Genomic DNA, 14,624 nt, shown 5'->3' on the forward strand with positions numbered 1-14,624 from the left:
CTTTTTGAAACCCAATACTGGTCTATTAATCTCTCTCCTGGAACTGAGTAACTTGGAAGTTCTGGTACTATCAAGATTGAAGAGGTGAGTTACAAAACCTGTTAAGCATATTTTTTTTTTCTAAAATGAGATCATACAGGAAAGAGGCTGCCTTTATAGATAACCACGTGAACTGTAAAATTTGAACTTAAAGGCATTTATTTGTAAAGTATGTGCTAAAAAAGAAAAGTTATATCAACTTGCATTATCTACCCCTTCATACTTAACAGGTTTTGAAACTCACCTCTTCAGTTTCTTCACTATTTTGGAAAAGAAAATAAGATGATACCTTTTTTGTCATAACTTAATAGATTTTTTTTTGATTAGCTTTCGAAAGCAGCCTTTTTTCGTCAGATCGGAAGGGCTACCTTCAAAAACTAATCAAAAATGTATTAAAAAATGTCCAATAAAAAGGTATCATCTTATTTTCTTTTCCATGTTTTATTTCTATTGGTTACCTTTAAAAGTGGGCTACCACATCTCTCTCCACTATTTCGTTTAAGTCTTTCCCCATCGCCTTGCCCTATACCCGCCCGCGCATGCGCAGTACATTTCCTGCCCTCGGAAGAGACCGAGCGGAAGTGTGGCGAGGGAGCGCAAAAACTGCCGGACAACACAGCCCAGAGAGAGCGCGCCGGCCCGGAAGACTTCCGGTCTGGAGTTCCAGAGAGAGGCGACGGCCGTAGCCAGTAGAGAGAGAGAGAGAGAAGGGGAAAGGCCACGGCGGCCCCAGAATCCGGGGAAGCGCGAGAGCCGGCAAAGCCTGGAGTCAACACCTGGCCTTTCCCAGCTGCTTCTGGGCCCGGAGAGAGGAGGACGAGAAGCGGAAGGAACCCGTGCGAGCGGCACGCGGTTTCCGGCCAGGCCTGTGACGAGGACAGCGCGCGCCAGTTCTTTGCTCTCGCGCCCCTCCCCCTACCGGCGCTAACGGACGGACGGAGAAGCGAGAGAGATGGAGGCCGCGGGAGCAGGTCGCTGACCGGGCCTTGGAGGGAGCGAGAAAGAACGACGGACGGACGCCAGGAATCCCGAGAGCCCCTTGAGAAGGCGGAGGAGAGGAACTCGTTCGCCCGCTGACGCAGTCCCGCCGCCCGCAGCATGGAGGTCAAACCCAACCTGCAGCTCGTCAATCAGGCGGTGCAGGCCCTCTACCACGACCCCGACCCTAGCGGCAAGGAAAGGGCCTCCTTCTGGCTGGGGGAGCTGCAGAGATCGGTAAGGGACGGGGCGGGGCGGCCGCATGCGGGGAACCGCACTCTGCCGACACCCTGGGCTGCTGGAAGCAACTTTTAGCATCCACTGCCTGCCTTATGATCCCTGTGGAAGAGCCAGATTAACTTCCCCATCTCTTTAGCATCTCATCTGTTAGTCCACCCGGTCTTGCAGAAATACTTGTTTAGTTCTTCGTCTCGCCAGGTACCGACAGCCCTTTCCATCCTTGGAGAGTCAATACTTGTTGCTCATCCTCCATTCTTTATTTTTTTTCTTCAGGGAGGGTATGTCAGGAGTTTGCCCGAGTTGAGAGAGCACTCAGGTTGACAGTTGATTTTTAGTTCATACAGAGAATATAGATCTACATATTGTTTATGTAATGAGTTGCCTTAGTGTTTTCGAGCTTCTGTGCATTACATCAGTGATTTTTATAAATAAGGTATAAGAAAGTTCTATCAAATAGTAGAGTGGAACTGGTAGACGTGAATCGCTTGCTTACTGTGATTAGGGGGCACACAATGAAGCTGCCAAGTAGTAAATTTAAAACAAATTGCAGAAAATATTTCTTCACTCAACAAGTAATTAAACTCTGGAATTGGTTGCCAGAGAATGTGGTAAAAGCAGTTAGCTTAGCAGGGTTTAAAAAAAGGTTTGGCTAAGTTCCTAAAAGTTCATAAGCCATTATTAGGAAAGACTTGGGGAAAATCCACTGCTTATGTCTAGGATAAGCGGCATAAAATCTGTTTTACTATTCTGTAATCCTGCCAGGTACTTATGACCTGGATTGACCACTGTTGGAAACAGAATACTGGGCTTGATGGACCTTTGGTCTCCCAGTATGGCAATGCTTATGTTTTTAAAATTTTAAATGTCGTTCCATCTTCAGATAGAATGCGAATGATGCAAAATTTGTTTGTATACTGGTTTTCCACCCCAAAGTATATGCATTTATTTGACCAAACATAGCAAATTAAATTCAAGAACACGGCTGCTCTTTTAAGTATGCATACATATGTATACTAGCTGCCACCCATTGAAAATTAAGCAGTGGATATTTTGCCCCTCGTCCTTTTGTCTGGTTATGTATCTGTGCTGGTTTCTTTGCATGACACTCTTTGGACAGCTCTTGATCACTGTTATTCTGTTGTGATGATCTTGCTGGATCTTTCGTCCACTTTTGATTTAGTAGATCATGCTCTTCTTTCGCATCTTCAAACCATTGGTATTTCAGGTACTGTTCTTCAGTGTTGCAGTTATTTGCTCTTTTCAAATTGTCCATCATCGATCTTGTTCCGACACGTTTCCAGTCTTTTCTGGTGTTCCTTAGGGTTCTGTCCTTGCACCCGCACTATTTAATGTTTTCCTTGTACCACTTGTCACTCTTTTCCAGTCTAATGACTGTCTCCCTTTTCGTTATGCTGAACAGATACTTTGTATTCCCCCTGCACAGTCTGACCTGACTCGACTTAACGTATCTCTCCAAAATGTTTCTGTCTGGTTATGTAGTCACTGTTCATTTTCCTAACCCCTACTCTGCAGTCCCAACTCATCCAATCATTGATCAGCACCATCTTGACTTTAAAGACTCTTTAAAAATCTTAGGGGTCCTCTTTGATAGTCATCTCACTTTTAAAGATCAAATAAACTCTGTTCTCAAGGTTACTTCTTTGCACTTCATTGTGTTCGAGCTATCTGCTCTCTCTTTTCCTTTTTTTCTGTTCGGACTCTTCTCCTCTCCCTTGTTATCATATATCTTGTTTATTGCAATTGTCTTCTTTATGCAGATTTACTGTTATCCTCTCTGAAACGCCTACAGTTAGTCCAGTCTACTGCTGTTTGTCATCTTCACGGGTCCACACCGTTCAAGTTACTCTGTTACTTCATGCTGAACACTGTTGCTTCTTCTTGTATAACGGCTTCAATTTAAATTGCTTATGTTTGTTTATAAATCTCAATTACATGATACACCAGATTGTTTGTCTCGCCTTATTTTCCCTATGTTCCTTCTTGTTCCCTTTGCTCCAAGGGTGCTGTTTTGCTTCAGGTTCCACTGCCTTCCAGAATTCGGCTCGATATAATTTGTGCCACAGCTATAAGCTATTCTGGTCCAAAGCTTTGAAACGCCATTCCTGCACATATCCAATCTGAATCCTCTTTTTGTCAAATTTAAAACGGCCTATCTCTTTTCTCTGGTGTATCCCCCCACCCCATTCCTGACTGTGTGTGTCTTTCCCTTTTGACGCAGCATGATTATGATTAGCTTTGAGTAAACTGCTTAGATCCCAGTTCCTGGTGTATGCGGTATATCAAGTGTTTGTAACTTCGTTCCACTTTTGTGAAGGACTACTTCTGCTCTTCTCAAGTCCTCCAGGACCACTCGCGACTCTAGAGAAGCATTGAAAAGGTCAGCCAGTGGAGCTCCTAGAACTTACCCTCGGATGTATGCAGTCCAGCCCCATTGCTGTGTCCATCTTTAGTTTAGCCAGCTCCTCATGAGCACAGTCCTCTGAAAATCATTTATTTATTTATTTAGGTTTTACTCACATCTTCTTCAGTAGTAGCTCAAGGTGAGTTACATTCAGGTACTCTGGATATTTCTCTGTCCCAGGAGGGCTCACAATCTAAATTTGTACCTGAGGCAATGGAGGGTTAAGTTTAGGGACTACCACCCCTCCTGCTCCCGGCCCTTCAGCTGTGAACACACAACAGAAATATTTGTTCAGCAATTTCTCCTTATCTTTATGACATGCTACATATTACTCTCCTTTCTCTTTGTCCCACAATGCCACTTTTGCACTTCCTCCTATCACTAACATATCTAAAAAATGTCTTGTCCCCCTATTTTACCATATTGGTTATTTTTTCTTCCATTTGCATCTTTGGTTTCCTCACTACTCTACCAGCTTCTCTTAGCTTTTCCAGATATTGTCACCTCTCTCACCTCTCTTCCTCTTTCTGTGATCTCTTGTAGTTTATAAAGGCTACCTTCTTTTTCCTTACCTTTTCAGCTACTATTTTAAAGAACCAAAGCAGCCTTCTTTTCCTCTTTTATTTACTTTCCTTACAAAAAGTTTTGTTGCCCTTACAATAGCTCCTTTCAGTTTTGCCCACTTCTTTCCAACTTCTAGATATTCTCATCCAGACAGCAATTTCTTGAGGTAATCTCCTAGCCGAATAAAGTTAGTATTTTTTTTTTAAAGTCTAAAGCCTTCACTTTTGAATGAACCCTCTCCACACCTATCTTTACCACACCATCTAGTGATCACTGGATGCAAGATGATCATCTATTGTAACATCAGAAACATTCTCCCCCTTAGTAAGCACTAAGTCCAGTATGGCCACATTCTTTGTGACTTCCATTACCAACTGCTGGAATAGTTTCCCCTATAGAGAACCCAGGATTTCCCTGCTTCTAAAAGACCCCGCAGTAGGGATACCTCAATCAACATCTGGCATATTAAAATCAGAGTTTGTTCCACACAGGTTGCTGAAGTGGGAGGCCAAAGTCTGGACCTCCTTCCAGCCTGTGTGGCTATATTCGGTAGGACACTTATTGTACCACACTATCCACTATGAGGAATAGGTGTTTATATATGTGTACTTTGAACTTATGCAACATGTACCTGGTACAAAATAAGTACCTGAATATATGTAAACCGCTTTGAATGTAGTTGCAAAAACCTCAGAAAGGCAGTATATCAAGTCCCATTTCCCTTTCCCTCAAGTAATTAGTAAAGCTTTATTTCGCTAAGTAAATTTAGATACTTAATCATGTAAATTTATTTCATTACTTACAAACTGTCCATCTCACAAATTTTTCTTCGTTTGAATCCTCAACTTAGCCTATGTGAATGTACTTTGCACAGTAAAATTACATTAATTAGTCAAAAATCTCGTATTCACTTCTCCCTGACTCATGCCTCTAAATGATTAACAAAGATATTTCATTTTCTAAACAAGGGTGGGATTTTGATTGATGGTATTTGCTGTTACATTCGTTTATATTTTTGAAATGTTTGTATTGTAAACTGTTTTATTGCTCTATGCACAAGACAGTATAATAAATGAAATGCATGCAGAAAGCCTAACCACATTGGCACTCAACAGATGCCATTTCACATGTTTCTCATAAACACAAAACGGGTAAAACCCTTTAATAAAATAGGCCCTATATTTTGAAAGTGGAAATGTAACCTAAAGATCTCAGTATGTATACTTTGGAAGAAAAGTGGAAGAGGGGAGATATAGAGACAGTTAAATACTTATGTGGCATAAATGCAGAGGAGGCGAGTCTTTGAATTGAAAAGAAGCTCTGGAGCGAGGTCTGCTCTAATCTGGTGCTTTGTGAAGTTAAACTGAAGTAGATGACTCTTGAATTGTCACCAGATAGTGAAGTACATTCTGTGCATATCTGGTTTTGGATGCAGGTACTTAAGCCTGGAAGAATCCAAGGAACCAGATCACCTGGTTCTTAACATTTTGAAAAGCAAAAATTAAGTGTAAAGGAAAACAGGCAAAACAGCAACAGAAGTGAGCAGAAAGGAAGAAAAATCTTTTTCCTGGCTCCTCAGAATCTTGGACTGGAATCCATTCCAATGGAAGGAGGCATTGTCCTCAGAGTTTGCCAGGATGGGAAGGTGTAGGTAATGCTCAAGCAGGCATTCATGTTGTGCTTATGTCACTTGTGCCTTTGTGCTGGGTACAGTAGCTTTCAGAGAGTCTAGAGGCTGACCACCTAGAGTCTAGGTGGTGTATTTAGTAGCTGCCTCTTACAACCTTGTTAGGATTTCTTCAGTTAGTGGGATCTGTGATGGTGGCCTCATGGTTGTTGTGGCTTTGTAGTTGAGCAGCGTTGAAGAGTGAGCTGTTTGAGAATTTAGACAATATTGTGAAGGAGTAACCCAACGGTTAAGAGCAGCAGACTGAGAATCTGGATACCGGGTTCAAATCCCACTGCTACTGTTTGTGATTTTGGGCAAGTCACTTAACCCTTCATTGCCTCAGGTATGAACTTAGATTGTAAACCCTTCGGGGCCATGGAAATAATTATTGTACCTAAAGGTAATTGGCCTTGAACTACTGAGACCAGCTCTAGTCAACCTTTAGCCTGAGAAGATTATCTGTATAGAGGCATTATTGCCTTTCTGCTGGTTATGCCTCCCAGCATCCCTCTAGCTCTGGCCACTATCTTACTTGAGTACACCTAGAGAAGGTGCATAGCAAGGCAATACAAGTGGTTTAGGAAAAGAGGGAACAAAAGAGCCATTCAACAGAGTTTTTAAATTATGAAAGGTGTAGAGAGAAAGAGAAAACGGGGAGCCATTATTCATTAACAAAGTAAAGGGCGGCAGATAAAGACCTGAACGGTCTATCCAGTCTGTCCAACAAGATAAACTAATTTTACATGGTAGGTGATACTTTATACTGTATGTGTACCCGAGTTTGATTTGTCCTTGCCATTCTCAGGGCACAGACCGTAGAAGTTTCAAAACAAGATTTAGATGACATTAAATGAAATAAGCAGCAGGTTTAAAACAAAAGAAATTATTTTATACAGCATATAACTTCAGGAAGTTGTGGAGGTAAGCATATTACTAGAACCGTTGTTTAAAGTGATGCTGCAGCAGCTGACACTATATATTTGCCCCTTCACATTTTATTATATATCTGCTGGTATTTTTCCGTCTCCCACATTGCCAGGAAACAACTTTTTTAAAACTTACCCTTTTGAATTGGTACCTGCATTTTTCACGTCTCCCTCTTACCAAACGCAAAGCAATTTTGAATTTTTTTTTTACACCACCTCTAAGGGCTAGCAAAAAAAAACCAAAAACCAAAAACAAAGCATGCCTCCCTTGTCTCCTACTCTGGTGGGCCTAGCCACATTCTTCCCCCCCCCCCCCCCCCCACTTCCCCCCACCTGCTTGACTCTGCTACTTAGTAGCTAACAGTGAGGTTGCTGCAGGAGGTAGGCAGCCTTTGCTGAAATAGGGTGAATTTGGAGGACATTCTTTTGAATGAAGGTGAGGGCAGGAGCAACTGGGGATCACTTCTACCTGCACCACTAGAAACCAGAGAATTTGTAAAGGTAGGCTTGGGGGGGGGGGCATGGAGGAGGGGGTGACCTTCTGGATTGGGGGATATATTGCAGTGCTACAAGGTAGGCCTGATTTGGGGGTGGAGGCTAAGAGGAGCTTTTGACATGGGGGAGGAGTCTCTAACCAAAAGATCTTTCTAATGGATGCCAGTCCCAGTTTAACATATGGCCTGTCCGTGTATTGGCGGCCCTGGCACTGAAAGGCTGGAGGTATTTTGCCCAGTGCCCACCACAAGTTATGTTATAGAATTTACATAGTAACAAGCTGCTGTATGTGCATTTTCATGTTTTGCATATCATTATTAGATAACGTGGGGTGACCTAAATATCTCTGCATTAAGGCACTGCAACTATCAATAGAGCCCTTTAACACACTTTAATTGCCATAACACTGCTTGCCATTTTCCCCCTAATTTTCATTTTTCTTATGTCTTGAATTAGTTGCATGCTCTGTGGAAAAGGAACTCTTATAGGTACTTATACAGCTCTGTGTACAGATAGTTGTGCTATAGAAGTGTTTGACAGCTACCACTTCTATGACAACATACAGGTGATAATTTTCAAAAATACCTACAATCGTACATGGCTTGTTATAAAATTGCAATTTTATATGTACTGAAGGCAAAGTTGGGGTCAGATTTGGGCTTTTATACATACTTTCAACAACCCAAAGAGTATGCATAAATTGTCTCTTTTACATACTAAATAGGTGTAAATATGTGTGGGTATTTTTGATGGGACAGTTTTCAAAGGGAGAGTAATTTTATACCGGCTGCCCAAGGGAGACAAGCTGTTACAAAATTATCATGATAAAGTGTAATGTAGCAAAATATTTTAACAGTATAACATTAAAGAAATAACAAATTGAACATTAAAATAAAAATAGATAACATTTCTATAGGATTTATGCATTAGTTTCAAAGCTCATAAACATGTGGTCCTGGGAAGCCCACTGTGGATAATGATAGGTCCAACTAACAGTTGCCTCATATAAAATTAATCTGAAGAAAAAAGTATGGATGTTAAAGGTACACAAACAGAACATACCTGTACTTCTCAAGATGGTTGGGGTTGCTGCAGAGGTGCAGGAGCAAATTACTATGTAACATTTCTATAGTGCTACTAGACACGCACTAAACATGTATTAGACAGTCACTTCTTGACAGAGTTTACAATCTGTTTAAGACAAACAGGATGAACAAGGGATTAGGGAATTACTTATTGTGGGAATGATTAAAACAGACATGGATACTGAACAGGTGAATAGGAGTTAGGAGTGAATGGCCCCTAACTGAGACCTGACACTTCAGTATTCAGACAAGGTGTACTGGGGGAGAGGGAGGTGGAAATCATGGAGTAGTTTGTATATGAAGACTTCTGGGCTCAGATCCCAGCTATGATTGTATTGAGCTGGAAGCATAAAGGAGTAGAAGGAAAATGCTGGATCAAAAGTTAAAGATAAACAAAATACATATGCTGAATCTTACAGCACTTAATTTTCCTTTTACAAAAATCAAAATGTAAAACTAGTTAAATGCTAGAGTCAAACGCCGTGCATGCCTTTCTAAATTCTAGGTGATCTCTCAATTTAGGAGAAGAATCCCACAGAATGGGATTGAGATACTAAGACTTTCTTAATTTATTGTGTCCGTTGCTCTGAAAAATCATTCCTGTTTGCTTTCATGCCTGTTTTGTTGTGGGGTATTTTTAGCATTTTAAGTTTTCTTTTTAAGGGGTTGTTTACTAAAGTTTAGCTCGAGTTATCTGCAGCAGGGCCCATAGGAATAAAATGGGCCCTGCTGCAGATAACTCAAGCTATAAGCTTTAGTAAACAGGGTGGTTAATTTATTTTCCAAGAAATTAAAAAATAATAATAATTTTGGCCTCTGTACTCTGTTCCTTATGTCCTTTGCTCTTTGTCTGTTGCCCTGAGGATACCCTCTATCTGCTAATTTAACTGCTGAAAGATCATATAGAAAATAGAAAATCCTGATATAAATATATAGGGATGTACTAGGGATGTTGAGTTCCAGGCTCTCTCAAGTATCCAAAGTCCCGAGTTAGCTATTTTTTTTCAAGATTTTATTTATCTCAAAATTAATCCTATAAAAGAGAGGAAAGCAGTAAAGGCTGTCTAAGGCTAGAGTTTTATATAGTCATGTGGCTCGAGTTCCAGTAAGATCCAGCATTTAATACTTGGGTTCCAAGTGCATAGGGAATCCCATAGATGAGGAGGTGGCAACAGCAAGTCAAAAGTGCTATTCATTGACTCCTGGCTGGAGAAGCTAACACGGGGTGGGGAATAAGGGAAATGAAAACTTTGACATGGGTAGTGGCAGTGTTGGTCTTCCCCTTTGTGACGGCTGAAGCATTGGCAGGGTAGCACACCTTTATTTCCTGTGCTTGCCAGTTGTAAACTGCTATGCTAAAATTTAGAGCAAAAAGTGGGTACTAATAATAAAAGCCTCTTCAGTCTGTAATACGCACTGTTAAAGAGTTTATTGCTAGAGCAGTGCGTAGGGTTAAGTCATTTGAGGGCATGCTGTCTGTTAGAGATTTGTACAAATCTTTAGCCCAGAATGACACAGCTCATTATGTAAAATCAGTGGTCCTGTCAGTGGAATGTAGGACTTAGTACAAGAGTTAACGGTGTTGGGTCCTCCAGGAAACAGTGATCATAATTTGATCAAAATTGACTCAATAACTGGAGTGCAGTCACTAAGGAAATCTACTGTAGCAGCATTTAATTTTTTGAAAGGATAACTATTGTAAAATGAGGAAAAAGCTTTAAAAAAAACCTGAAAGCTGCAAAGGTTAGGACTTTAAATCAGACATGGGCTTCGGACCATTTTGGAAGCCCAGACTAGTTGTATTCCACATATTAATAAAGGTGGGGGAAAAAAGCAAATGACAGCCAGCATGGTTAAAGGGAGAAGTGAAAGATGCTTTTGGAGCCAAATGAACATTTTTCAGAATATGGAAAAAAGATCCAAATGAAGAAAACAAGAAGTAACATAAACACAGACAAGTTAGATGCAAAGCATTGATAAAGAAGGCCAAAAGAGAATATGAAGAGAAACTTACCTCAGAGGCAAAAACTTGTAGTAATTTTTTTCAGGTATATTAGAAGCAGAAAAACTTTGAGGAAATCCATTTATTTAGATTTTGCTCACACCTTTTTCAGTAGTAGCTCAAGGCGAGTTGCATTCAGGTACACTGGATATTTCTGTGTCCCAGGAGGGCTCACAATCTAAGTTTGTACCTGAGGCAATGGAGGGTTAAGTGACTTGCCCAAGATCACAAGGAGCAACAGTGGGATTTGAACCGGCCACCTCTGGATTGCAAGACCGGTGCTCTAACCACTAGGCCACACCTCCACTCCATGGGACTGTTAGGTTATCAAGGAGTAAAAAGGGCACTCGGGGAGGTCAGGGCCATAGCAGAGAGGTTGAATGAATTATTTACCTCAGTCTTTACTGAAGAAGAAGTAAGAGATCTACCTGTACCAGAGATGGTTTTCAAGGGTGATGATGCAGAAGAACTAAAATCTCAGTGAACTTGGAAGATGTGAGCCAAATCGACAAATTAAAGAGTAGTAAATCACCTGGACTGGATAGTATACACCCCAGGGTACTGAGAGAACTCAAATATGAAATGGCAGATCTGCTATTAGTGATCTGTAACCCATCTTTAAAATCGGCCAAAGTGCCTGAAGATTGGAGGGTGGCCATTGTAACGCCTAATTTTAAAAATGCATCGCGGTAATAAGGGAAATTACAGACCAGTAAGTCTGACGTCAGTGCCGGGCAAAATAGTGGAAACTGTTATAAAGAATAAAATCACTGAACACATAGACAAACAAGGTTTAATGGGACTTAGTCAACATGGATTCAGCCAAGGGAAGTCTTGCCTCAGCAGCTTGGTTCGTTTCCTTGAATGTGTGAATAAACATATAGCTAAAGGTGAGCCGGTTGATGTATATATCTAGATTTTCAGAAAGTGTTTCCTAAAGTCCCTCATGAAAGATTCCTGAAAAAATTAAAACCCTGTGGTATAGGAGGCAAAGTTCTTTTGTGGATTAGGAATTGGTTGATGGCTAGAAAACAGAGGGTAGGGTTAAATGACCAATTCTCTTAGTGGAGGAGGGTGAATTGTAGTGCCCCATTGATCTGTACTGTCACTGGAGATATTTAACATATATATTAATGATCTGGAAATGGGAATGACAAGTGAAGTGATTGAATACTTTTGTGTCCTCTTCAAACTTAAAGTTGTTAAAATGCATGCGGATTGTGAAAAACTGCGGGAAGACCTTAGGAAGTTGGAAGACTGGTCATCCAAATGCAGATTAGATTTAATGTGTACAAGTGCAAAGCGATGCACATTGGGAAGAATAATCCAAATCATAGTTATTTGATACTAGGAGCTAGCACCCAAGAAAAAGATCTAGGTGTCATCATGGACAATACGCTGAAATCTTCTGCCAAATGTGTGGCGGTGCCCAAAAAGCAAACAATGCTAGGAATTATTAGGAAAGGGATAGAAAATAAGACAAATAATATGATAAAGCCTATATCACTCCACGGTGTGACCACACCTTGAGTATTGTGTGCATTTCTGGTCGCTGTATCTTAAAAAAGATATAGCAGAATTAGAAAAGTTTCAAAGAAGGGTGACCAAAATGAATAAGGGGATGGAACTTCTGTCATATGAGGGAAGGCTTAAGAGGTTAGGACTCTTCAGCTTGGAAAAATGTGGCTGGGGGGGGAGGGGTATGATAAGAGATCCACAAAATACTGAGTGGTGTAGAATGGTTAAACATAAATCAAATTTTTTTTTCTCTTTCAAAAAGTACAACGGCTAGGGGACTTTCAAGGAAGATACATGGTACTAATTTTAAAATGAACAGGAGGAAATGTGTTTTCACTCAATGAATAGTTAAACTCTGGAACTCGTTGCCGGAAGATGTAGTATCAGCTGTTAGTGTATCTGGGTTTTAAAAAATATTTGCATAAATTCCTGGAAGAAAAGCGCATAACATGCTATTTAGATAGTCATGGGTAAGCAATTACTTGTCCGTCCCTGGGATCAGTAGCATGAATCTTGGTACTATTTGGGATTCAGTGAGGTACTTGTGACCTGAATTGACCCACTGTTGGAAGCAGGGTACTAGGCTAGATGGACCATTGGTCTGACTCAGTATGGCTATTCTTATGTTATAATCTTTTTAGGAAGGATAGGGAGGGCTGAAGAGGTGGAGGAGTGGCACTTTATGTGAAAAGTATCAGATCGGCTGAAATGCAAGGAAAAGGAGAAGCTGTATATAGATCATCCTGGAAAGAGAAGGTAGAACCTGTATGCTGTCTACAGACCTCCGGCACAAATGGGGAAACTGGACAAGGATCTGATCGAAGATGTCCTGAAATGAAAGGGGAGGCACAGTTGCTGGGAGATTTCAACTTGCCTGATGTGGATTAGAATGTCCCATCAGCAAAATCAGAAAGAAGCAGAGAGATTGTGGATACCTGTCTAAAGTACTTTGCTCAGACAAATGGTGACGGAATCCATGAGGAAGGGTCAATTCTGGATATAGCGTTTTGCAAATGGAAGAAGTGTTTCCAATGTCCTTGTGGGTGCCCACTTAGGCAATAGTGATCCATCACATGATATGGTTTGATATGAGAGCAAAAGCGGAGTACAGATGTACACAACTCAAAGTACAGGTTTTCAGACATGCTGATTTTGGTAAAATGGGTAAATACCTGAAGAAGGAACTGATGGCATGTGCAAGTATAGGAGAAACGGAAGCGCAGCGGTCTAAGCTGAAAGGTGCTATAAATATGGCAGCAGATCTTTATACAAGGAAAGTAAACAAAAACAAGAGAAACAGGAAGCTTGTATGGTTTTCTAAACAAGTGGTTGAAAAAATAAGAGCAAAAGGGGCTGCATTCAAGAAATACAGAAGAACACAAGAGGATCATGAAAAAGATTACCAAATTAAACTTGAAGAAGCGAAGAGGTAAATAACAGCTAGCAAAAGCACAGAAATGTATGAGTGAAATGAGGCCAAGATGCACTAAAGTTGTCAGAGCTGTTCCCTTCCGAATTCCATAGCGAATCGGTAGGGAACGGCTATGCATCAGGGAAAAGGAATGCAAATGAGCTACTCGTTGTAGCTCACTTGCATTCTCTATTCCTTCTTAAAACAGTTGGAGAATCAGCCGGTGAAGCATGTGCAGAGAAGCAAAGCGTTATGCTGGCTGCTCTGCGCATGCCAAATACGCCTCCCTGTGCCGCCCGAAGATGCCGCGCCATCCCCCCCCCCACCCCCCCACCGGCCGCAATAATAAAAACAAAAGTGCAGTTGAGGCCGGCCATCGAAGAAAGCCGTCCGTTTTCGCCGTCATTCACCTCCTCAATAATAAAAACGTCTTTTATGGCCGTGCTTCACTCAGCTGAGAGACCTGGAAGTCTCTGAGCCAGTCTGTGCCCTGATCATGGCTGGACAGATTTACCTTCAGTAGCTGGAGAACTAGGCCAGTACTGGGCAGACTTTTACGGTACTAGCATGGATAGTAACCCAAATTTTTGGTTTCCTAGATACCCTGGACAGACAGACCCAGCTACATGGGTATACACACAACCACACACAGAGTGGGCTGGCCAATCCAAGTTCACTACAAAGGCTGTAGAGAAGTAGGGACTGTGCAGGCCCTCTAGGCATGTACCTAGTTGACCTGGTGGAAAATCTTGCCCTGGGTGTTGCTGCCAGTATGTCTTTCTGTTTCAGTGTTAATGCACAGGTTTCTTTATTCCTACTTCTGTAAATGCTCGCATACAGTGCTCTGTATCCCAGCTTTCATGCTATATGATTAATAACCTCCCTTTTGTAAATGCTGATATCTTGTACCTTGGAGTTTTTATGTACCTGTACAGTACTGTGTATATCTAGTAGTTCTATAGCAATAATTAGACTTGTGCATATCTAGTGTATTATCTTTAACAGTATCTACTATAATAAAACGCACCCTCAACGTTCTGAGGACACTGACGTCACTGCAGGCACTCAGACACCGATTCGTAAGTTCATGGCGGTGAAGCCACAACACTCACCATGTCTCCATGCCCCACCCTCGTGTCACACGTGATGATGTCGAGGGCGGGACAGGTATACAAACACGCAAATGAACGAACGGGGAGGAGTAGGGAAATACGCGTAGCGTGTTTCCCTACTCCTCCCCTTCCAACGAATCGCTGCCGCCGAGGACGTGCCCAT

General features: G+C 41.5%; 1 protein-coding gene across 1 annotated transcript in view; it reads left to right on the plus strand.

The window, feature by feature from the left end:
* The first annotated feature begins 658 nt into the window (after nt 1–658).
* The window catches only part of TNPO3 (transportin 3), a 124,365-nt gene continuing 110,399 nt past the window's right edge, over nt 659–14,624 (plus strand). Inside the window, 1 exon segment of the mRNA XM_030216254.1 lies at nt 659–1,254. Within this exon segment, the coding sequence (XP_030072114.1) occupies nt 1,138–1,254 (117 nt within the window). The 5' untranslated portion in view covers nt 659–1,137.

The sequence above is a fragment of the Microcaecilia unicolor genome, chromosome 10 (genome assembly GCF_901765095.1).
Source record: "Microcaecilia unicolor chromosome 10, aMicUni1.1, whole genome shotgun sequence".
Lineage (NCBI taxonomy): Eukaryota > Metazoa > Chordata > Amphibia > Gymnophiona > Siphonopidae > Microcaecilia > Microcaecilia unicolor.